Source organism: Cygnus olor, chromosome 27 (genome assembly GCF_009769625.2).
Source record: "Cygnus olor isolate bCygOlo1 chromosome 27, bCygOlo1.pri.v2, whole genome shotgun sequence".
Classification (NCBI taxonomy): Eukaryota; Metazoa; Chordata; class Aves; order Anseriformes; family Anatidae; genus Cygnus; species Cygnus olor.
The window spans coordinates 898,140-921,582 of NC_049195.1; the positions used below are offsets into that span (position 1 = coordinate 898,140).

At 62.3% G+C, this 23,443-nt stretch overlaps 3 protein-coding genes across 5 annotated transcripts; 2 read left to right on the forward strand and 1 right to left on the reverse strand.

Annotated features, from left to right (window-relative positions):
• On the forward strand, positions 1 to 9,435 carry SLC20A1 (solute carrier family 20 member 1). Of its 2 annotated transcripts, none has more exons than XM_040538368.1 (11): positions 1 to 120; positions 302 to 891; positions 978 to 1,118; positions 1,254 to 1,339; positions 3,282 to 3,378; positions 5,261 to 5,380; positions 6,849 to 7,109; positions 7,190 to 7,754; positions 7,856 to 8,041; positions 8,376 to 8,460; positions 8,717 to 9,435. In XM_040538368.1, the coding sequence occupies exons 2-11, from the start codon at positions 549 to 551 to the stop codon at positions 8,876 to 8,878; spliced, it is 2,046 nt and encodes a 681-aa protein (XP_040394302.1). In that variant the 5' UTR covers positions 1 to 120; positions 302 to 548; the 3' UTR covers positions 8,879 to 9,435. The 2 variants fall into 2 exon arrangements, with proteins under 2 accessions (XP_040394302.1, XP_040394303.1); XM_040538369.1 differs by having other exon boundaries at positions 19 to 120; positions 7,193 to 7,754.
• Positions 9,436 to 9,978: 543 nt separating this feature from the next.
• On the forward strand, positions 9,979 to 13,942 carry LOC121060478 (cytosolic purine 5'-nucleotidase-like). Of its 2 annotated transcripts, XM_040538320.1 has the most exons (18): positions 9,979 to 10,113; positions 10,500 to 10,573; positions 10,665 to 10,782; positions 10,890 to 10,985; positions 11,123 to 11,214; positions 11,296 to 11,353; positions 11,475 to 11,568; positions 11,719 to 11,772; positions 11,864 to 11,947; positions 12,058 to 12,099; positions 12,196 to 12,303; positions 12,423 to 12,489; positions 12,563 to 12,733; positions 12,910 to 12,961; positions 13,083 to 13,143; positions 13,238 to 13,414; positions 13,539 to 13,586; positions 13,691 to 13,942. In XM_040538320.1, the coding sequence occupies exons 1-18, from the start codon at positions 10,031 to 10,033 to the stop codon at positions 13,757 to 13,759; spliced, it is 1,548 nt and encodes a 515-aa protein (XP_040394254.1). In that variant the 5' UTR covers positions 9,979 to 10,030; the 3' UTR covers positions 13,760 to 13,942. The 2 variants fall into 2 exon arrangements, with proteins under 2 accessions (XP_040394254.1, XP_040394253.1); XM_040538319.1 differs by having other exon boundaries at positions 13,539 to 13,942.
• An 887-nt stretch (positions 13,943 to 14,829) lies between these two features.
• Positions 14,830 to 23,403, reverse strand: CKAP2L (cytoskeleton associated protein 2 like). The gene is made up of 9 exons (XM_040538317.1): positions 23,266 to 23,403; positions 21,782 to 21,848; positions 19,076 to 19,142; positions 17,644 to 18,731; positions 17,008 to 17,209; positions 16,223 to 16,378; positions 15,774 to 15,837; positions 15,317 to 15,467; positions 14,830 to 15,222 (listed from the first exon to the last, which is right to left on the reverse strand). Exons 1-9 carry the CDS (start codon positions 23,288 to 23,290, stop codon positions 14,997 to 14,999), a joined length of 2,046 nt encoding a protein of 681 aa, XP_040394251.1. The 5' UTR covers positions 23,291 to 23,403; the 3' UTR covers positions 14,830 to 14,996.
• Positions 23,404 to 23,443: the final 40 nt, after the last annotated feature.

Below are 23,443 nucleotides of genomic sequence, written 5' to 3' on the forward strand. Positions count from 1 at the left end.
GGGCGGCGGCGCTGGGGGAGGCGGCGGAGCGGGGCCGAGGCGAGCGCGTCCCGAGCCCGCGTCCGGTGCCCGCGTCCTGGTGCCCCCCCGGGCCCCATCCCGACCCCTTCGGCGCTGTCGGTGAGCGAGGAGGCGGCGGCGGCGGCGGCGGCTGGCGGGCGGGTGGGGCCGGAGGGGGCCGGAGGCTTTGGGAGGATCTTGGGGGGGTTCGGGGTGATTTCGGGGGGGGTCGGGGTTTTTCGGGGCGGGAGCGGCCGTTGGGGCCGCGCGGTGCCGCCCGCTCAGCGCCCGCTGTCCGCAGGATGAAGAGCCCGCCCGCCCGCCCGCCCTCGCCATGGAGCCCGGCCCGGCCCTGACCGCCCGCAGCCGCCCCGGCCGCCCCGCAGCCGCCGCAGGCGCCCTATAGCAGCAGCCCCGCGTCCCGCCCGCAGCCTATTTAATTTTGTACCGTTATTTATTGTAGCACCTCTGTACCTCACGCTCTGTTTACATCCCCCCCTCCCCGTTCCCGAGCCCCCCCGGCTGTCCCCAAACCACTCGCAGCAGCCATGGATTCGGTCCCCACCGGCGTCGCGGCGCTGGCGGAGAGCGACGCGGTCCCGGCTCCGCTGACGGGCTTCCTCTGGATGCTGGTGCTGGGCTTCGTCATCGCCTTCGTCCTGGCCTTCTCCGTGGGCGCCAACGATGTGGCCAACTCCTTCGGGACCGCGGTTGGCTCGGGCGTGGTGACGCTCCGGCAGGCGTGCGTCTTGGCCAGCATCTTCGAGACGGTGGGCTCCGTCCTCCTGGGGGCCAAGGTCAGCGAGACCATCCGCAAGGGGCTGATCGATGTGGAGATGTACAACTCCACGCAGGAGCTGCTCATGGCCGGCTCCATCAGTGCCATGTTCGGTGAGTGCCCCCGCGCGCCGCGCCGTGCCGCGCTGCCCCACGCCGATGGCTCCGTTCCCCTTACCAGCCTTGTTTTCACCCTTCAGGATCGGCCGTGTGGCAGCTTGTGGCTTCGTTCTTGAAGCTTCCCATTTCGGGTACCCATTGTATTGTTGGAGCAACGATTGGCTTCTCCTTGGTGGCCAAAGGGCAGGAAGGTGTCAAGTGGTCTGAGCTGCTAAAAATCGGTAAGTGCGGCGAGGCGATGGCTCCAGACACGGCGCGACCACCTCCGTGCGCAGCACCAGCACGCGCTGCCACCCTGTGTGCCCAGGGCTTCCCCTCCCAACAGTGCGGTTCTGATCACACCTCTTCTCTCCTAGTGTTGTCCTGGTTCATCTCGCCCCTCCTGTCTGGCATCATGTCTGCTATCCTGTTCTTCCTTGTCCGTAGGTTCATTCTTCGTAAGGTAAGGATGGTCCAGCTGTGTGTTGTGACAGCCCGGGGACTGCTGGGGGCTCCCAGCGTGCCTGTTAGCATGTCTGGGTGGCTTATGTGCGTCAGAAGTCATGCAGGTGCATGGGTTTGGATGTGTGCTGGTGGTGAGCCTTGAGTGGGCACCCGTCCAGGAGGAGCTGAAGGGACCTAGGGGAAGACGAGAGCTGCACTTGTTCTGTGAAGTGGAGCCCAGGAGATAAGGAGGCTTCGCTTACCTCCTCCAAAACATCTGGGCTGGCAGTGTCCCCTGCCTGGCTGGAGCAGAACCAGCTGCAGCTTCCAAGTAGCAAAGCAGCCTGGAATTGATAAGATCAGAGCTTCTTGTCAGGATTTTCCTTGGCTCGTGGTGCGAGGGTGAGCCATGCTGCAGATGAAGGCAATGACTGACAAGAGATGGCTTTATTTTTGAATCGTCCCTGGTGCTGTGGAAACTGCGCTTTCCCCCCAGGAGAGGCTGGCTGGGCAGCCCACACCTTCAGGTGGTTCTGTATCACCGCGAAGCAGAGCAGTTTCTGCCGGTTTCATTCTTCTGAAGCCGGGCAGGGTTCTTGTGCCTCTCTAGGTGCTGCTGTACGCCGAGAGGCACGACTTGTGGCCGTGCCAATTTGCACTTCCTTCAGCTTGTGTGATCTCCTCTGGCATTAGCCTACAGAGGAACTGCTGCTTCCCGTACGTAGGAGCAGTGTTTCCATCCCAAGCCACCTGCGAGCAGCAGGTCTAAAGCTGCTTCGGGGGGCGCAGGGGCTGTGCTTGGGGCAGCGCACCCTGAGGACGGCACCCAGGGAGCCCTGGTGTCCTTTTCCTGGTCACCGTGTGTGCAGTGCCTGGCCTGGGAGCCAAAGTCCAAGTTTGGGGGTGAAAGCTGAAGCTCCTCAGGCAAATTGCTCCAGGTTCTTCTCTGCCTTAAAACTGTGCCAGGTGGCAGCAGCCTCCTGGTGGGGCCATGAGGCTCCAGGGGCTCTCTGGTGGGGCTTGAGAACAAACTTCCCCTGTCTGAAGGGTGTGGAGGTCCAGGAAAAGGGAATTGGCACCCAAAATGTTGGAAATGGGGGTGGCAGCTTTAATTGTCACCTTTTGGAGGTGACAAACCTCCGTGAAGCACGCGACGCTGCCGGTGAGGGACATCCAGCCAGCCGTCCAGGGGAGCCAACTCCAGCATTGTTGTGTAATCAGTTTGTTCTGCGCATTTGAGTTTAATGACTTAAATGAGTTTAGGGCTGGGATCTAACTACTTCTGCTTCAAGAGATGTTAAGATCGTATCGCTGCTGTTTTCTGCCTGGCAACCCTTTAAAACAATCCGGCGTCACTGCTGTCGGAGTAACCTTGCGTAACCGGCCTTTGAGAGCCGTGCTTGCCCCTCGTGCTGCCCGTTGTCCAGCGGCTCTGGCACGGAACCGGCTGCTTGCGGCCCCTCGCCGCGGTCAGCAGCGCTCCGTGCGCTTGCATCAGCACGGGACCCGGATTGCCGGGCAGCGGCAGAGATTAAGTGCTCCTGCTGCTGGGGCGAGGGCCTCTCTGCGCAGGTATGAGGCTGAATAAGCTGCTCGTGGGTGGTGGACTTCCTTGTGCAGCCCGAGTCAGCTGTAGAGAGGCAAAACCTTTGTCTGGCAGATGGCTTTGTCTGAAAGCGCCTGGTCAGGTGAAAAATCCTGGGAGGTTGGAGCCGGAGGAAGGGCTGCAAGAGCCTGCGTGTGTGTGCAGGGGGTGTCAGGGGCCCCGAGGTGCCCCCCGGTCGGTGCAAGCGGAGCACAGCGGGGAGGCTTCCTGCAGCTCCTGGTTGTGGCTGGGGGCACATTGCAGGGTCGAAGGCGAGGGGAGCCTCACGATGGGGCTGGGGGTGGCCACTCCTGTGCTGCACAGCCCCAGTGGTGCTGAGCTCTGGGTTCCTGCAGCTCCCGACCTTGTCTTGCAGGCGGACCCCGTCCCCAACGGCTTGCGAGCTCTGCCTGTCTTCTATGCCTGTACCGTGGGGATCAACCTCTTCTCCATCATGTATACCGGCGCGCCCTGTAAGTACACGTCTGAATACTTGAACCTGAATTTTGGAATTCTTTACAAAGCCTCCATTAAATGCACGATTTACCCCTTTTTGCTTTTCAGGGCTGAATTCTCCTAGAAGGCGGCTGGCCTGTGCCGGTTACAGAAGGCGGCAGGCTAGCGTGCGCTGAGTTCTGTACTAGATAGTTCCCAGCCAGAGGCCTGCCCAAACTAAACCCCCACAGACCTTTCTCCTTAGACTCCCCGGCACTGGCAGATAACGCGACTTCCCCTTCCTTCTCTAACCTGTGCTAAACTCAGGTACCAGCTGCTGCCGGGAGGCTCCTTGGGCTCCCCGCTCTCTGGTAGTGAGGCTAGGAGCAGGGCCGGAGGCCGGGCGTGGAGCCCGTGGCCTCTCTGTTCACCTGGGCCCTAAGAATAAACTAATTATCCCTGAGACTTCCTGGCGAGAAGAGCTGGCGCACTGCAGCTGGCACCTGTACTGAGAAGAGGAGTTCGTGCTGCAGTTTGAAAGCCCTTTGGGAACACCAAATTGAAATGTTTGTTTGGCTGTTGTGTAGGGGGACAGAGCCGGGCAGGACGGGAAAGGCACGGCCCCCGTCGCCCGCCCGCTTGGCACGGGCGTAATGAGCGGCGTACCCGCAGAGCCGAAAGGCAGGCTGGTGGGGAAAAATACCAAATCATAACTTCCATCAGTCAGAGTAACCCGGCGTGAGCTGTTTTCAGTCTGAGTGGGTTTCCTGTTGTGGAACAGTGGAAGAGGTCATTGGAGGCTGGAGGCTGACAGGAGGCAGAGCTTTTTGAGGCTTTTGAGGGTTTTCTCTGTAAACAGTGCCTGGAAGGCTCGCGAGGGTCATCAGCTCCCTCCCCTTGGTGTGCCCGGTGCGGTGTCCAGCCCGGCAGGCACGGGTGAGGAAGAGGAGGAGGTTGGGAGCCCCAGGGCTGAGAGGCACCGAGGCTTGCCGAGCAGCAGCGCTGCTCCGGGTCGGTTCACAGCTCGGCCTCCCCAGGTAGATTCGTGTTCAGCCCGAGTGCCTGGCTGGAGGAGGGGGCGAAGCCTCGTGCTGCTCCCTGCGGGGTTTGTAGCCCTTGGCAAGCCAGGTCGTTGGAGGCTGCCCTGGGCTCGCAGGTTAACGGAGCGCATTACGGTGGTGTGGGCGCTGCCGGTGCGTGGGGAGCGGAGGGCTGCTGGCTGCAGCAGGAGGCGCAGGAGCTGAGCCATCACGAGCGCTCCGTCTCCTGGCGGGTTGCAGCAGACTGTGAGGCGTAAGCGCCTGCTAAAAGTCACGCTGCGTGTGGGAGCGCTCGGAACTGGGTCACTGAACACCTTGGGTGCCTCTCGGAAGGTTTCAGGCACTCGCGTGGCAGAGAAATCACCTTGGGAGAGGTGCTGGGGGCAGCCCGGCTCTCCGGTGGGAGCAGCCGAGGTCCTGCCTTTGCTCTCCGCCCGGCTTCCCAGCCCGGCTTGCCAGGGGAGGCAGCGCTGCCTGCTGCGGCAGCCTGGCTGCGTTTTTCTGTGACATTGCAGCAAGGCAGGACACGGGGCTGTGCGTGGCGGCAGCCGAGCCGGCTGCGAGTATTCCTGTCGGTGCTCAGGCAGAATGCACACCGGGCGCTAATCGGGTTTGGCTGCGGGAGGGAGGAGGGAGAGTGTCTGAGCATGTGAAAGAGATTAGCTTTTGGTGGGGGAGATTGTACCCTGGTGGGGCTCCACGTGCGCTAAGCTCTTGGTTTCCGTGTGGTCAGCAGTGGATTTCCCATTAAATTGGAAGCTCGCTGTGCCGGCCAGCCCGGGCGTTGCAGGTGGAGGAGCTCCGCACGCCCAAGTGCAAAGTCGTACACGGAGGGGGCTGTGGCCCTGGGGTTTTCAAGATCCATTGTTTTATTTCCTAGTGCTGGGCTTTGACAAACTTCCTCTCTGGGGTATCCTCCTAATTTCGGCGGGGAGTGCTGTTGTCTGTGCTCTCGTCGTCTGGTTCTTTGTATGTCCGAGAATGAAGAAGAAAATCGAACGTAAGTACCTGCTTCTTTGTGATCCTCTGGGGAAGGGCGCGCTTACTAACAAACTTCCTTTCGCAGCGGGGAGACCTCATTAGCCCCGGGGCTGTTATTAGCAGGGATCCTTAGCTGCAGTTATCACTTAAGCTGCTCTGCCAGCCCTGAGTCACCGGGTGCATCTCACCAACCCATGGGCTGGGCCCTGCATGCTCCTCACCACCAGCAGCAGCACCTGGGGGTTGCCAAGACCCCAAAAAAACCCTCAGAGCAGCGTTTTGCTGTCTGGCAGCTGCTGGGCAGGGGCAGGGCAATCCCGAGCTGTGCTTGGTGCTGCAGCTTGGGGCAGGAGGCAGTGAGGCTGTCAGCTGGCGTAACCTTTAATCCCGGGCATACCTGGTGATCAATCTTTGGCCCAGCAGCTGCAGATAGCAAGTCAGAGCTGCGTAATCTTATGAAATCCTTTCCCCGTGGCAGAAATGTCTGTTGAAAGGCATCCAGAACAGCAGTCCCGGCACCTTTCTAACAGCGCAGGCAGCTCTGAGCTGTGCGGGGTCTCGCACACGAGCTCTGCGTGCAGTCAGCTTCCTTGTTTGATGTAGGTGAGGGGATAGCGAGTGTCCTTGTCAGGCTGGCGTGGCTGGGGTGTGACTAACAGCTTTATGGCTGCCCTTGAAATGCTTCCAGCTGCTGGAGCTTCGCGCAGCTCCTCCCTGCCTTCAGCTGCTGTGTGCGGGGCTGGGGGCTGGTGGCTGGTGGGGGCTTGGTGCCAGGGTGGGCGGCAGTGGTGGTAGAGGTGTCTGGATGTGCCAAGCTCCTTTTTCCAGCCGCTGTTAGCAAAGTTCCCAGCTGGGACAGCCTCAGTTTCCTGGGCTTGGTGAGGCACTGGCTTGGCTCCCCTCGGAGCAGGAAACCAAGCTGCCCGGGGAAGCTGGAGGCTGCTCCTGGCAAGCCGGGCTGTTTGGGTTTGCAGCCCAGCGGCAGGAGCTGGAGCTGGGCCCCTGGCAGTGGGGAGAGGATGGAGAAGTTCAGGGGGGCCCCGGGAGAGAAGCTGGGCCCTGTCTGGGTGCTCCCCTCGGCTTCAGGAGCTGCACTGCCCGGGGGTGCTGGCAGCAGGGGAGGGGGCACAGCCAGGCACAGACTGAGACAAACATGGCTTGTTTGTTGGAAGAGGAATCTCTGCCCTCGGAATAACCAGTAACAGCCCCGTAATGGTGCTCACCACACCCGGTGTGGGTGTGCGGGGGCTAAAAATAGGAGATGAGCTGGCTTGTGACAGTCTGGCTGCTGAGTGTTGGGCAAGGTGTGACTGGAGAGCATTGGGGTGGGAGGGGGCAGCTACCAAAGTTCAGCGCTGGGGAGGTAGAAGCCAATTTGTCTGCCATAAATCTGAGTCTTGAGGGGTGCAGGCTTGCCCTGCAGGCAGCAGGGCAGGTGTGGCTCTGGCAGAGGGCAGGGGCCTTATGGCATCTGCTTCTCTTGGCAGGAGAGATTAAATCAAGTCCTTCTGAAAGCCCCTTGATGGAGAAGAACAGCAGTCTGAAGGAAGACCACGAGGAGCCCAAGGTGCCTCTGGGCGATGGTCCGGGCAATGCCAAGAGCCCCATAGCCGAGGCGGTGTCGCCTGCGCCGCACCGGGTGGCTGTGGAGGAGAGGACGGTGTCCTTCAACCTGGGGGACTTGGAGGAGGCCCCAGAGCGTGAGAGGCTCCCGAGCGTCGACCTGAAGGAGACCAACGTTGACAGTGGTGAGCACTGGAGGGTGGCGGGGGGGGGGTGCTGGAGTCTGTGGGTTCCTGGGCGCTAATTTCCACCCCTTTTCCCTCAGCAGGAGCTGTGCAGCTGCCTAACGGCAACCTTGTTCAGTTCAACCAGGCCGTGAGCCACCACATGAGCTCCAGCGGGCAGTACCAGTACCACACCGTGCACAAGGACTCCGGCCTCTACAAGGAGCTGCTGCATAAACTGCACCTTGCCAAAATGGGGGACTGCATGGGGGACTCGGGGGACAAGCCCCTGCGCCGCAACAATAGTTACACATCCTACACCATGGCCATCTGCGGCATGCCCCTGGACTCTTTCCGGGCCAGGGAGGGGGAGCCCAAGGGTGAGGAGATGGAGAAGCTGACCTGGCCCACGGCAGACACCAAGAAGAGGGTGCGCATGGACAGCTACACCAGCTACTGCAACGCGGTGGCGGACACGCACCCCACCGCTGATGTGGATTTGAACGCTGCCCAGGTGGAGATGGGCATCAGCGACAGGAAGGGCAGCAGCAGCTCCCTGGAGGAATGGCATGACCAGGACAAGCCTGAGGTGTCCCTCCTCTTCCAGTTCCTGCAGATCCTCACTGCCTGTTTTGGCTCTTTTGCTCATGGTGGCAATGATGTCAGGTCAGTGGAGCTAGCCGGCCAGCTCACTCCTGCTGGCTCTGTGGGGAGGGCGCTGCCCTGCTCAGCTGGTGTGCTAGCTAAGGGTTGCCTTCCTCTTGCAGCAATGCCATCGGCCCTCTGGTTGCGCTCTACCTCGTCTATCAGACGGGTGATGTGGCTACGAAAGTGGCAACTCCCATCTGGCTGCTGCTGTACGGCGGCGTGGGGATTTGCATCGGTTTGTGGGTGTGGGGACGGAGAGTCATCCAGACGATGGGCAAGGACCTGACTCCTATCACACCGTCAAGGTAAGGCAGGGGTGGAACCGCAACCTGCTCCCAGAGCCCTGCATGAGGTGAGAAGGGCTCTTCTCACATCCCTCTAGTGCTTTACCTGGGACAGGCGTGGTCCTGTAATGCCTCCCTGCCTGCTGACCCCTGCTGCAGGGGCTGTGCTCCAGCCTGCTGCCCTGGAGGGGTCGGTCCCAGGCAAGGAGCTGGTCCTGCTGTGCAGTATCTGCCTGGGCACTGTGGGGGGAGCAGCCCCCAGCTGTGGCTGGGGCCAAATCGTCCTCATGGTCCGGAGGGCACAGGGGTCCTGGCGCCAGCCCCTGCTGCATTCCCACACCTTTTGTGTCCACAGTGGCTTCAGCATCGAGCTGGCGTCTGCCCTGACTGTGGTGATCGCCTCCAATGTGGGCCTCCCCATCAGCACCACCCACTGCAAGGTAAGGACGAGCCTGGCCTCCTCTGGATCCTGTTGCTAATGGGGGACGGGCTGCTGCTGAGCCCCCAAAACAGAGCTGTGAGCCTCTGGGATGAGGGAGCTGGTGGTGGTGAGGGGCTTGTGCCGGATCCCCCTGCTGGGGAAGTGACATGGGGATGGGACTGGGGCCTCTGGGTGTGGACAGGGGGCTGTGGGCTTAGTGTGTGGGGCAGCCCCATGGCGAGGGTTGTGCTGAGATGGGGCCGGCTCCTCGGCAGGTGGGCTCGGTGGTCTCCGTGGGTTGGCTGCGCTCCAGGAAGGCAGTGGACTGGCACCTCTTCCGCAACATCTTCATGGCCTGGTTCGTCACTGTGCCTATCTCGGGCCTCATCAGCGCTGCCATCATGGCCGTCTTCAAGTACGCCATCCTGGGAGTGTGAGGCATCTGCTGCTGCCCGTGGCCCCGGGCCCCTCGCCGCTCGCGCTGTGCCTGCTTTCTGCTGCCGACTGCGAGGGAGCCGGGCGTGCTCCCCCGGCACCTCCCGGCGTGCTGTAGGCCTGTCCTCGTCCACAGGGCTCCCCTCCGTTCTGCCTAGTGTTGTCACTGAAGTATCTTTGTGTTTTTTAATGGTTTTGGCGCTAAGTTTTTAGAAGGGGCGTGCAGCTGTGAGCCTGTGCCTGCCCTAGGCGTGGCTGTCCCACTGCTCTGTAGCTTTAGATTAGCAGTGAGATGGGAGGCCACTTTATTTTTTTATTTCTCATGACTTAATTCAGATCCCGTTGCAGTGATTCCTCCTCAAAAGGAGGACCGGTCGATGCTGCTGGTCCTCGCCCCGGGCTGGGGGCTGCGGGCTGCGCTGTGCTCAGCTTTGCCTCCATCTGCAGTGGTGACGCTGCCCCCTGTCCCCCTGTGGCTGGGGGGCAGCCCTGGGGCCCCCCCACACCGCAGCCCTCGCTCACTGCTGCTACCTCGGACTCAATAAAGAATTCCTTCGTATGCCAGTGCTGCGCCTCTCTTTTTTTTGGGGGGGGGCTTTGGGGCTGGGGGTGCTGTCCCCCCCCATTTCACAGGGCTATCCCCCCACACCCTGGGTGTGAGCAGGGCCTGGGGCCCTTGATAAGGGCCCCACGTGGCCTCCCCTGTCATGGGACGTGGCGGGGGCTTATCGCAGCCCCGCACCTGGGGCTGACCCCAAATCCTCACTGGTTTCAGTGGGGCTCATGGCCAAGCCTACCACCAGCCCTCGGGGGGTGTGCGATTCCCCCTGCTCCCAGCCCCGGGGTTCCAGGCCCACGGTGCTTGGGGCCTGGGGGGTTTTGGGGGGCGCTTCCCCAGGGGTCCCGCCCTATGGGGCAGGGGGGGGGAGAGGCCGGGGGCGGTGCGGGGCCGGGCCTTGACCCCCGGTTAATGATTGCCCGGGGGCACCGGGCTGCCCGCAGCCGCCTGGCGCCGTCGGGGCCGCGGCCGTGGGAGGGCGCCGCTGCCCCGGGGCCGGGGGGGAACCGGGGGCCGGGCCGGGGCCGCGGGGCAGGGGCGGGGCGCGGGGCCCCGTTAAAACGGCGGAGGCCGGAGGCGGCCGGAGGCGGCGGTGATGGGCAGCGAGGGCGAGCGGGGCCCGGCGGCCGGCCCGGGGCAGGGCGACCCCCGGGCGCTGCGGAGGGACTGCCAGCACCGGTGGGGCTGGGGGGGGGGTACCGGGGGTGTGGGGGGGCCGGAGGGGCTGGGGGAGGATTTGGGAGGGCAAAGCTGGGGGTAGGGGCCGGGGGGGCAGCGGGGATGGGGGGCCCCATGCACTCGTGGTGAGGCCGTGCGAGGGGCCAGCCAAACGGGGGGGCTCCATGCCCTGCGCCCCCAGCCCCCTGCGGCTCCCTTTCCAGCTGAAAAGCCCTTTTTTCCTACTGAAAAGCCCCTTTTTTTTCTGATGAAAAGCCCCTTTTTCTGCTCTGATAACTCTCCGTGGGGCCCCTTGGCTGGGGAAGGGACCGGGCACCTGCTGCGGGGCTCTGTGCCCCCCCGCTGCACTCCAAACCCCTCCAGCGCTGAGCCCCGGTCGCCCCCAGGATCTTCGTGAACCGCAGCCTGGCGCTGGAGAAGATCAAGTGCTTCGGCTTCGACATGGACTACACCTTGGCCAGTGCGTGGGGCAAAGAGGGGGGGACAGAGACAGATTTTGGGGTGCTGCCCCCCCTCAACCCGCACCCACGCCGCCCCCCTGCCCGCTGCAGTGTACAAGTCCCCCGACTACGAGGAGCTGGCCTTCCAGCTGCTGCTGGAGCACCTCGTCTCCATCGGGTACCCCCACGAGATCCTCGCCTACAAGTACGACCCCACCTTCCCCACGCGGTGAGTGCTGGCGGGCTTCGGGGACAGGACCGGGGGGGACGCGCGTGTGGCAGGGGCGCCGGGACCCCCCCAGTCCTATGCTGCGCTCACGGGGCTCCGTGCCGCAGGGGGCTGGTGTTCGACGCCCTGTACGGGAACCTGCTGAAGGTGGACTCGCACGGGAACCTGCTGGTCTGCGCCCACGGCTTCCGCTTCCTCAAGGGGTGAGTTCTGGGTTCGGGGGGGTCACAGGGGTCCCTCGGTGTCCAGGCAGTGAGGTTTTGGGTTGCGGTTGGAGGGGCAGGATGCGGCCGGGTGCCCCCCCCCCACAGCGCTCAGCGGCTCCGTGCCCCCTCCCCAGGGCGGAAATCCTCCACTACTACCCCAACAAGTTCATCCAGCGGGATGACATGAAGCGCTTCCACATCCTCAACACCCTCTTCAACCTCACGGGTGAGTGACCCCCCCCCACACCCCCACCCCCCGAGCCCTCCCCGTGGCGCTGCCCCCACTCATGGCCCCTTTCCCTGGCAGAGACCTACCTCTACGCCTGCCTCGTGGACTTCTTCACCAACTGCTCCAGATACATCAAGTAAGAGGGAAATGGGGGGGTGGGGGCAGGACGTGGCACCCCCCAGTGGCAGTCTGGGTGAGGAGGGAGTCTCAGGGGGTCTCCCGTCACCTTCACACTCCATTTTTCCCCCCAATTGCAGCTGCGACACCGGCTACAAGCACGGGAACCTCTTCATGTCCTTCCGCAGCATGTTCCAGGACGTGCGCGAGGCCATGGACCAAGTCCACCTCTCGGTGGGTGCCGCGGGCAGGGTTCGGGGACCCCATGCGTGGGGGAACCCCATGGCCACGGCTTCACCCCCAGAAGGTTTTTGGGAACGGGGGGGGAACGAATGTCTGTATCCTGGCACTGTGCTGAGCCCCCACCACCCGTCCCCTCTGCAGGGCTGCCTGAAGGAGAAGACGCTGGAGAACCTGGAGAAATACGTGGTGAAAGACGTGAGTGTCTGTGAGCCCCCCCACCCCAAAGCCAGGCCCCCCTGTGGCCCCCCCCACCCGGCCCCCAATGCCCTGACTCTGCCCTCGCCAGCCCCGCGTGCCCCTGCTGCTGAGCCGCATGAAGGAAGTGGGGAAGGTCTTCCTGGCCACCAACAGCGACTACAACTACACCGATGTGAGTAGCAGCACCCTCACATCTGGGGGGGGGCACAGAGCACAGCCCCCCCCCCCCCAACATGCTGCCCTCCTGAGGGATGGTGGCGGTGACCCCGGCTGTCGTTGCAGGCCATCATGTCCTACCTGTTTGACTTCAGTGACGGGGACAAGGTGAGGCCGTGCTGGGGGTGCTTTTGGCAGCCCCCCTGCCATCCATAACACCCTCTCGTCACCCCTACCCCCACCCCGTACCCTGCTCCCCGGCAGGCCGAGACCCCGCAGCGCCCCTGGCGCTCCTACTTCGACCTCATCGTGGTGGACACCCGCAAGCCGCTCTTCTTCGCCGAGGGCACCGTCCTGCGCCAAGTCAACACGGTGGGGACCCGGCCGCCGCGTGCCACCCTCCTGCCGCCGAACCCCTCGCACCGCGTGGGCACAGCCCGGTGGTTTCGGCGCAGGCGACGGCTCCACCACGGGGCCCCCTTTGCCCACAGGACACGGGGAAGCTGCGCATCGGGACGTACACCGGCCCCCTCCAGCACTGCACCGTCTACTCCGGTGGTGAGTGCCCGGCCGGGCTGCGCGGTGGCGCGGGGACACGGCAGTGCCGTGCCCTGACGTGTGGCCGGCGCAGGCTCCTCGGACGTGGTGTGCGACCTGCTGGGCGTGAAGGGCAAAGACATCCTGTACATGGGGGACCACATCTTCGGGGACATCCTCAAGTCCAAGAAGCGGCAGGGCTGGCGCACCTTCCTGGTGGTGCCCGAGCTGGCCCGCGAGCTGCAGGTGTGGACGGAGAAGAGCGGTGAGCAGGGCTTGGCTGGGGCAGCACAGCTACGGAGGGGGCCTGGGACTTCCAACCCCCCTCGGTGACAAAAGCAGACCCGGGGACAGCCGAGCAGGGCAGGACGTGTCCCAGCACCCTGTGGTGGCTGTGCCGGGGCCGGTGCCTGTGCTGAGCTGGACCCTTTGCTATTGCAGAGCTGTTTGAGGAGCTGCGCAGCCTGGACCTCTTCCTGGCAGAGCTGTACCAGTGAGTGGGCACGGGGGGCTGTGGATGAGGCACCACGGTGTGCAGAGACCTGGAGGAGACACGTGGAGGACCCTCGGGTGAGCTGTGAGACCCCCCGCTCAGGGCTTCGCTCCCACCGCAGGCACTTGGACAGCGGCAGCAGCGAGCGCCCGGACATCAGCTCCATCAAGCGTCGGATCCAGGTGACGCCCGGGGCCCCCATCCCCAGTTGTGCCCCCGCATCCAGCACCCCAGCGCGGGGCACCGGGTGCCCTGACCGTCCCGCTGTGCCCGCAGAAAGTCACGCACGAGATGGACATGTGCTACGGGAAGATGGGCAGCCTCTTCCGCTGCGGCTCGCGCCAGACCCTCTTCGCCAACCAGCTGATGCGCTACGCGGACCTCTACGCCGCCTCCTTCGTCAACTTCCTCTACTATCCCTTCAGCTATCTCTTCCGGGCACCCTCCGTCCTGGTACGCAGGTCCTGCCCCCACGCCGTGCCTCAGTTTCCCTCCCTGCCTTGAGGGGGCTCTGGCAGACCCCAGCCTGTCGGGTGCTGGGCGCCAGCCCCTCTCGGCACCCCTCTCCCCGCTGCAGATGGCCCACGAGTCGACGGTGGAGCACGGCCCTGTGGACGCCGGGGAGGTGGGCAAGTCCTGGTGCTGCAGCTGGCCCTGCACCGGCACCCTGATGACAGTTGGGTCCTGTGCCCACTGAGCCCCCCCCCCCCCCCCCCCCCCCTGTCTCAGGTCACAGGGGTCCCCCAGGACTCCAGCGGGGAGGAAGAGGAGGAGGAGGAAGAGGATGGCGAGGCCTGAGCCCGCAGCAGCACCGCTGGCTGCCGATCCGGTGGGTGCCAGCCCCCCGAGGGCATTCAGTGAGCCTGGAGGACCAAAGCTGCCTGCAGGACAATCGGTGGCCCCGTCCTGTCCCCGCACAGCGGTGCCCTTCTCCTCTCTTCTGTTTTCACCCTTTATTTATAAAAGGTTCTTTAACTCCTGGCTAAGCTTTATTGGTATCGTAGAGTGGAAGAGACATAAAATCAGTTATGAGGAAAACTTTTGCCCCAGAGCTTGGGAGATGAGAGCAAAGCACGACTCCCAAATCCTAATCCAGCAGCTGGGACTGTGTGCAGGCCCCTGGGCAGGGGGCGGCAGCCCTGAGCCAGCCCCCTCGCTGCCAGCAGGGCCACATCCTGCACCAGGACCTCCAGATACAGTACCTCAGCCATCGAGGCTTCCCAATAAAGATGCTGAGTGAAGCCAGCAGCGGCTGTGGTGAGACAGGAAGACGAAGGATGGGGCTCTGCCCCGTGCTTTATGGCGGCAGCACCGTTTCACCCCCTCACCGTAGGGAAATGGGGCCGTGCTGCCAGAAGGGTCCTGAGCGCACCAACAGGGCCTGGCTGTGGCCCCTGGCCTCCCCCAGCCCCTGCCACGCATGGAGCTCAGGCCTGGCAAACCCCAAGGACCCCCAAAAGGAGGCAGACCACTGTCTGTGTATGATAGCTGCCTCCATGGGGGGGCCCGTGCCCAAGCTGCTGCGATCCCTCGGGCACCCCAGGACCTCCAACCTCTCCTGGGGGCCAGAGCACGGCACGAGTCTGGCACGGTTGGTGCCGCCATGTGTGGCTCCAGATGTCCAGGACAGCGTCTGTGCATGCCTCCTGGCGGGGAGACGTCGGCCAGGTGGGGCACTGGAGCAAAGCCCTGGGGACACCACTTCCTGAAGCACCAGGAGGTGCTGGAGCATCGCAGGGACCGAACGATGTCCTACAGCACTAACCCCAGGGCGTGCATCGGAGCAGAGCCAAGGGCAGCCCCAAGGGCATGGAGCCCAAGCCTCCCATCCCGGACCTCACACACTACTCACTAGGCCACGCTGCATCTCTGCTGAAAGTTTTTTAGTATTTGAAAACAGTGGAAAAGGCTAATTACATGCCGCCCCTACGTATTTACATCTGAGAGGAAACAAGAGAAGTGCGTGAAGTAAGTGCATGACAGCAGGAAGCACGGGGGAGCCAGCAGCCTGCGCCCCTCGGGGAGCACTTCGGGGCTACAACTTCAAAACCTCCACCTCTGCCACCTCCGGCAAAGCCTTGTTTTTCCGGAAAAAGTACTGTGTCTCCTCGTCGTCATCCAGGATTTCATTGAGGGATGACACGACAGGGTCGTGGTCCTTCAGCATCACCGGGTAGCAGCTCACTGCCCTCTCTATCCGCAGCGAGCGCCGCACTGGCGTCAGGAATTTCAGCTCCTGGCCTTCTGGCAGCTCCCTTCCCCTGCGGGGAGAAGAGCCGTGAGGTAAACCCAGCAGGCAGGAGCACTGGCACGGGGAGAAGGTGCTTGCTGGCAGCAGCGGGCAGCTCCGCTCACCTGGGTACGGATGTAACCTGCAGTTTGATGGAGGAGACGGGCAGGCTGGGCAGGGAGCTCCCTGCCATGCTGGGAGTCGATTCCGTGTGCTGCCTCTCTGCCAGGCAAGGCGCTGTGGGCTCCCAGGGTGCGGGCTGCTCAGCCTTCTCCCCTGACAGGAGAGAGGAAAAGGGCAGCACAGTTATAGAGGGGGCAGAGCTGGAGCGGGCTCACAGCACTGCAGCGCTCTGGCCGCAGCCCAGGGCACCTCGCTAGAGGCGTGCTGGGCCGAGGCCTGGCCCTGGCAGAGGAATCCTGCCCCATTTCTGAGATCAGGATTCTGGACTTTCACAACGCTCTGTCACCATCAAAGTCAACAGGGACACAGGGCGCTGAGACAGGCTGCAAACCGTACTGCTTCCCTGCCCGCAGCAGCAGGGAGCCCCAGCCTGCCAGCCGGCCCCTCCGTGCGCGTTACCTCCTGGTGGTTGGCCTGCAGTCTTCAGAATATCAAGAACAACTTCTCTGAGCTCCTGGAGTGGCTGCAAGAAAAGCCGAACACAGGTCAAGGCAGGCGTGACTCAGGAACAAAGAATAGTCCAAAGAGAACAGGAGAAAAGGTTGCTGCTGCTGCACCCTGTGCTGGAGGGAAAGGCTGACGGCTGCAGCAGTGCCCTTCCCTAAGTCAGATCTGCGAGCACGCTGCGGGGCAGACAGACCCCAGCTGGTAAATCCCACCAGACATTGCTGTTACACCGCCCAGGCATGGAGCTGCCATCGCGCTGCTTCCAGCCACAGCCCAGGGCACTCGGCCTCCCAGCCCTCCTCTGGAATCCAATCCCAAAATCTGCCCCATGTCTCGATGCAACCCGGTGGCACAGGGCAGGGATTGCAGGAAGCCACCAAGGAGAAGCGCGCCCCACTCACGGTAGCACCGGCGCAGACTGCGGCTTCGTACAGCTCCATCACGTCAAAGGGGCCGCTCCGGGCGAGCAGCTTCACTTTGCAGATCCAGAACTTGGCGCATTTCTCTGCTCGGGGCTCGTGGGACAGAATTGCAGACAACTCCTCTGACTGGACACCCTGCAAAACCAGGACGAGGTGTGAAGAGCGGGCCTACCCACGAGGGCCGGAGCTGCGTGCCGGGAGCTGCCGGCGTGCCTCTGTTCCCCCAGCGCTCCCAGGCAAAAGAGGCAGGGCCTGAGCCTGGATTTTGCTTTTTACAAGTCTCTTGCATGACCGTGGACAGGTAATTTCTCTGCCTCCATTTCCCCCTCAGTAAAATGAGCACTTGCAGGGGGATGTTGAGGGAGAGGCTCGCCAGCACAGGCACTAGCAGGGCCACTAGCCCCCGGTGCTGGGCTAGCAGGTGGCATTGCCAGGGGCGATGTCCACCAGGGACACATCTCGGGGTGGCTCACACAGCCTAGGCAGCTGCCGCAGAAATCCTGCTGCAGACCGGTACCGGGACAACAGGGACACACATAGGCCACGTTACCGGGTGTCACTGTTGTCCTTGTCATCGCCCTGTGTGCCTTTGGCCTATCCCCATAACTCCAGGAGTGAATGAAGCATTAGGACTTTTACTTTTCCCAAGACAAGCAAGAATCCTTGCTCTAAACCCATGTGCTGCTGGGAGCACATGGCCCTCATCTCCTGGGATGCTCCAAGGGAAGAGGAGCCTGCTAAAGCTGCCCCCTTCCCATCCACACCTCCTCGATGAGCTTCAGGTACTCAGTTAGCAGGTTGTTGATTTTGTCCAAGTGGAGCTGCTCGGGCTTCTCTGCTTTCTCTTCCTCCTTGACAGTGCTCCAGAAGGGCAGCTTCTTTCTCTCTGGCTTTTTTTGGGGCAGCGTCATAGGTGGCCGTTTGTAGGACTTGCCTTTGGATGCCAACCACTGCTCCAGTTGTCTCCTGTTGAAGGACCAAGGGATCGCTGTTACCACCACTTTCTGACCCACCGGGCTATTGCCCGTCTTCCCCTTGGATCTCTCTAGCCAGATTCAGCTGCTCGGGGGGAACGCTATCCTAAAAACTCATCCGAGCCAGGCCGGGCAAGGCAAACCCACCCGAGTTTGTGTGTTTTGAAGATTTTTGAACAGGAGAGCAGCTGCATGCTCTCCTCGGGCAGCCACCACATCCACTGCCGGCTGCGTTATGTGCAGTAGGGGACTGCTGAACCGCCGGGAGGAAAGGGGAGCCCAGAGCAGCACCAAACCCCATCCTGCCCTCCTCCATCCAGCAGCCGGCCAAGGGAGCCCGGCCCTGCAGGTGGAAGCTCGCTCAGCAGCTCTGTGCTCTGCTGTCCCCTGGAGGCGAGGACGGAGCCAGCCCGAGGCGCTACTCACCTCCGATCCTCAGCCGTCTGGGTCTTGGGGACGCGCCCCGCGTGCACCCCACGCGCCTGCAGCAGCTCCGGGTTCAGCCTCTCTCTCCTGCTCTCGGCCGCTTGAGTTTTGGGGCTGTGAGGCCGGCCCACAGCGGCTCTCGCTCGGGACGCTGCCGTGTGTCCGCGCGGCACCTTCACGTCCTTCCTCTCTGCCCCCCCTTTAACTGCGGGCCTTTGCCCCGACACTGCGGCGCCCAGCTTCACGCTGGAGCTCCTCGTGGACCCCAGGTTTGCGGTCCCCAGGGGCCTGCTGGAGGCTGGAGGCTTTGGTGGAGATCTTTTTGCTTGGGGAGCTCTACTGCAGTGCTGAAGACTTCCCCCCAGAAGCGTGCCAAGTGGCTTTCCTACGGGTTGCCCTGCTGTACTCATTTTTTCATGTTTTACTGCTGGTTTTTTGTGTAGCAAATTAGTAGAAACAGCAAGCGACTGAGGGGGTTGCAACGGTCGGGTTTTGCCACTTGGTTTTTGAGATGCACTCTTTGAGCTTGGCAGGGACTTCCTGAATTTGTCCTGAATCAGCGTTTCCTTAGCCTGGCTGCTATTAATTCTGTCCTTTGGGCACTGGATGGTGCTTGACACAGTGCCTGAGGTTTGCCTATGAGCCAAGGCTCTCCTGTTCCCGAGACTGCTTCCATCAGACTGAAAAGTTCTGCTCTGCACAAGGTTTGTAGGTGCTTGTGCTGAGAAGTTCTCTTTGTTGCAGTCTAGCTGTTCCTGCAGGCCCTCGCTCAGTGACGAAGGTGCCCTGGGAACGGGGCGGCCACGTGCGGTCTCCTCAGTCCCTCCTGGGTTTAGGGAACCAGAGGCAGAAGCTGGGAGCCTCCCTCTGGGCTGTGTAGAAGGGTTCACACCCAGGACAAGCCCTAGGGACAGCTTTGTGCTCTTCCCCGGCTGCTCTGGATGTACCACGGCTACTCCCCGGGATGCACTTGAAGACTTCTGCGGGGCAGCGCGGCCACCCAGCCGCGTGGGTTTGGAGGCAAGCTTGCTGTCCCTCTGAGCGTCCTTCGCCACATCTGGGAGAGCATCCCTCTTCTTCCTGTTAGCCTGGAGAGACAAGGCCAAGCTCAGCCCCAAAACCAGCAGGGCCCAGAGGAGGGCTCAGACCCCAGCAGCTCGCTCCTACCCCGGCCCTGCCAGCCCAAGGGGCGGCAGCATCACGGCGGCTGCCAACACAACACCCGCCAGCACCCGGATGAAGGGCAAGTCCCTCGGACTGAGTTCCTCTGCAAAATAATTAGTTGTCTTATCGCCAGCTGTTTAGCAACGTGTTGGCTGCAGCTCGTTGGGGGTCAGGAACTCGCTGTCCTGGTTTGTGGACCCTGTTCTGCCTGGACGTGCTTCAAGCGTGAAATATAAAACCAGACTGAAAAGATTTCTCTTCTACTTACATGTTCTGGTTTAGAAATTGGTTTTAGGAGTGGATCCAGGCGATTAATCCGGTCATTTAAATAGGGCCTGCAGAAAGGCAAACAAGTTATCAGGGTATCCAGCAGCTCTTCCAGAAGAGGTTCAATACCTGAAACACTCGCGGTTGTTTCAGCAACCGGAGCTTATGAGAAGCCTTTCGAAATCAAAAAGCTGCCAAGGAAGCCCCACGTCACATTTCTTTTTCTCCCGTGCGGCAGCGGAAAAGTGGCACAATAGGCTGACACCCGGGGCTGTCACACAGCTCACGACCGCCGCCGCCGAGAAAAGCCATCAAAGTGCTTCCTGCAGCCGAGGGGCTGGGCAGGCAGGATGCGACGGGCTCGGACAGCTCATGCCCCTTGCCCAGCTGGGACACCATTTCCCCGCCCCACAGCGGCGCCTCAGAGCGTGCCAGCACCCGCTGCGAGCCCCTCAGCAGCCCACCCGCTGGCAGCAAACAGGAGCACGGTCCCCAGCGCCCCGTGGTCCTCAACGGGAGCCCGCTGACAGCAAGGAACAGCGGGGTTCTCCCAGCCTCTGCTCCCACAGCTGGCTCGGGAACTGTAGTGGGTTTACGTGGGAAGGTTTTGGTAGCAGGGGGCCATAGGGGTGGCTTCTGTGAGAAGGATCTAGAAGCTGCCCCATGTTAGGTAAGGGCCCCACTGCTGACCAGAGCCGAGCCAGTAAGTAAGTGATGTTTGCGCCTCTGTGAGAGCATATTTAAGACAGGGGAAAAAAAACAAAAAAAACACTGCGCCACACAGCAGCTGGGAGAGTGAGAGGAGTGAGGAACAGCCTTGCAGGCACCAAGGTCAGTGAAGAAGAAGGGGGAGAGGTGCTCCAGGCGCCGGAGCAGAAGTCCCCTGCGATCTGTGGTGAGGACCAAGGAAGCAGGCTGTCCCCCTGCAGCCCATGGTGTACCACGGCGGAGCAGATTTCCACGCTGCAGCCCGTGGAGGAGCCCACAGCGGAGCAGGTGGATCTGCCCTGAAGGAGGCTGCAGCCTGTGGAAGACCCCCGCCGGAGCAGATTCCAGGCCGGAGCTGCAGCCCGTGGAGAGGAGCCCACACAGGAGCAGGGGACCTGGCAGGAGCTGCCGCCCGTGGGGGATCCAGGTTGGAGCCATGTGCTCCTGAGGGATGGACCCCGTGGTACGGACCCTTATCTGGAGCAGTTCTTGAAGAGCTGCTGCCTGTGGGCAGCCCCCGCAGGATCAGTTTGGCAAGGACTGCATCCCATGGGAGGGACCCCACGGCACAGGGGACGAGAGTGACCGAGAAGGAGCGGTGGAGAAGAAGCGCTACAGACTGACCATAACCCCCGTTCCCCCGCGCCACTCGGGGGAGGAGGTGGAAGAGGGTGGACAAGGTGGTTTCTTTCCTTTGTTTCTCACTTCTCTAGCTTGTTAGTAATAAGCAATAAATCTTACTATCTCCCTATGCTGAGTCTGTTTTGCCTGTCACGGTAATTACTGTGCAATCTGCTCATCCTAACCTCAACCCTTGAGCCCTTTTCATCGTATTTTCTCCCCGTTCCTCTTTGAGGAGGGGGAGTGAGAGAGCGGTTGTGGTGGAGCTCGGCCGCCCACCCGAGTAAAACCACCACAGTCCTTTTTGGCACCCAACGTGGGGCTCGAGGAATTTGAGATAAGGATGATAGTTGAGAGAACTAATGGGCAAAACATGGACTGGATGATTATTATGAATGTAAAAGTCGTGAAGAATTTCAGAAAGCAGTAACTGTGAAGGAATATGTTTGATGTTAGTGTGGTGAAGGGACGAGGGGTGGTGTGTTGTGGTGGAGCTTGGCTGCCCACCCGAGCAAAACCACCACAGGAACTCAGCCCAGCTGTCAGGCGAGGCTGGCGCCCGTGCAGACACCTCACTGCAACAGAAGAGCCTGGAGAGTTAAGGTACTGTCCTCTGCTCTGCACCAATTGCATACTATGCCATTAAGAAAGACCCTGAATTTGGTTTATATTCTATTTGTGGTGTTTTTCAGAGCCTGGCATCAGGGATTGGTTCACTCTTTCCGGTCCCTGGCCCTGCTTCCCTTTGTCTTCTCCCCATGGAGGAGTTTTATGGCTCCCTTTGCACCACAACAGCACGAGGAATACCGCAGCAGAGCCTCAACCGCTCAGCACTTCCAATTAAAAGCTCTGCGGAGCGAGGCCTTGCTGCCTGCAAGGGGCTGCTTGTGGCAGCGCAGCAGCACAGCCCGGCTTCTGCGGCACCGAGCCCAGCAGCAAAGGGGCCGCCCAGCCAGGCGGCTCGCTTAAGAGGTCTGGGGGTCACACCTAGCTTCACTATTTGTGTGCTTTTAAGTGCACCAAAAAAAGCCCCTTCCTAACCCTGGCCTGTCCCAGAAGGCTGCCAAAAGCAGCGCTTGAACTCGGACGACCCTTTTTCAAGACCCAGCAGTGCCTTTGCTGCAAGAAGCCGTGCTCAAAACCCGAGATAAGAAGGTTTGGTGGAGGCTCAGAAGATGCCCAGAGGAGACATTTCCAGCAGGGAATATCAGTGCTGAGACCACGCCTGTGCTCGTGCTGCCAGGGAGAGCACAGCAGGGGCGCTGAGGGGCCGGAGCTGTCCCAGGCCACCCTGGCCGGGGGATGAGGCCGTTCCCATGAGGGTGCCGCTGCAGCGAGAAGGCAGAGGCCGGCCGGGAGGCTGCACACCGCGACTTACTTCGTGTTCGGCTGTTTCAGCTTTCCTGTGGCTGCCAGGTACTCCTGGAGCTGCCTCCTGCGCTCGTCTGCAAAGAGATGGTAGGAAATGATCAGGAGATGGTTAGGGCCCGAGGGAACGGCTTGAAGCTGTGATGCGGGAGGTTCACGCTGGATGTCAGGAGAAGGCTCTGCACCCAGGGTGTGGTTGGGCGCTGGAGCAGGCACCCCAGGGCAGGGGTCACAGCGCTGAGGCCTGCTGGAGTTCAACAAGTGTTTGGGCACTGCTCTCAGACACGTGATCTGATTTTTTTGGGGGATCCTTTGGGAACCAAGGAGTTGGACTCGACGATCCCTGTGGGTCCCCTCCAACTTGGATACTCTGTGACTCCGTGAAGACACGGCACGCACAGCCCCCAGTACTCGGAGTGCTGTCGAGAACACATTTTTTGCCCCGTGCTCCCCGCAGGGCCGTTCCCAGCAGCTTCCCACAGCGCGGGACCCCAGCCCGCCAGCAGACACCAGAGCTCCGCAGCCCTCACGGGGCTGCTCCAAACCCGGCTGGGCTGCAGGAGAGGGCAGGCGCCGCCGGCCTGGTTTTGCTGTGACAAGTAACGGCGCTCTGCAGGCCTTCCTTACGGCGAGGGCCGGGCACAACCTTCCCTACTGCCCCTCTTTTTCAGGCTCAGCTGCTGGTTCTGCTTTGCATCAGCTTCTTCGGAGGAGTTTAAGGGTTTCTCTAGGTTTGCCAGGGAGCCCTCACCCCCTCTGCCAGACCCCGGTGGCCCCCCCAGCTCACACCTTCCATCGCTGCTTGGTGCATGCATCCCCTAAGCATCCCCTGAGCCCCCCTATGAGACCAAGCCCTCAGCTAACACAGCGAGTTAGGAAAATCGTGGGGTACCTTGGAAGGCCACCCCCAACACCCCGCTTTTGGGGAAGGGCTGCAGGGTGGGGGCACCAGGGCCCCCCAAGGAAGCCGCCCCCAGCCCCACACCCTGGGGTCTCTCCCAGCACGGCCCCACCTGGCAGCCCCCATGCATCCCCCCCCCACGGCTCTGAGGACACCCCAAAACCCCCCCATCCCCTAATACCGCCCCACAACATCCCGCAGAGCCCTGGGGGTGGCACAGCCCCCGGTACCCCAAGCCCCCAGACCCGCGGGGACCCCCTGAGCCCCAGGACCCCCAGCACAGCCCAGCTGCAGTGCCCTAGGGGGGGGACCCTGCCCCACAGGGGGGGGGGACCCTGCCCCATGCCCAGCAGCCGCCCGAAGATCCCCGAGGTTCCCGAAGATGCCCCAGAGATGCCCGAAGGCGCCCGAACGCCTCCGAGGATACCCGAAGGCTCCCGAAGATGCCCCCGCAGGTGCCCGAGGACCTCCGAAGGTGCCCGAAGGCCCCCGAGGATACCCGAGGGCTCCCGAAGGTGCTCCCGAAGGTGCCCCAGAGATGCCCGAACGCCTCCGGAGATACCCGAGGACCCCCGAGGGCCCCCGGCCCTCACCCTGCTCAGCCGCCGCCTGCGCCATGTCCGGACCCCGTCCCGCATCACCCGGCCACCGCCCCTAACCGCCGCCCGCCCCGCGCTCATTGGCCGCCGCCTCCTTCGAACCACCTAATGAAGAGCGCGGCAGGGGGCGGGCCTCGGGGGGCAGAGGGCGGCGATTGGCCGAGGCGGGAGG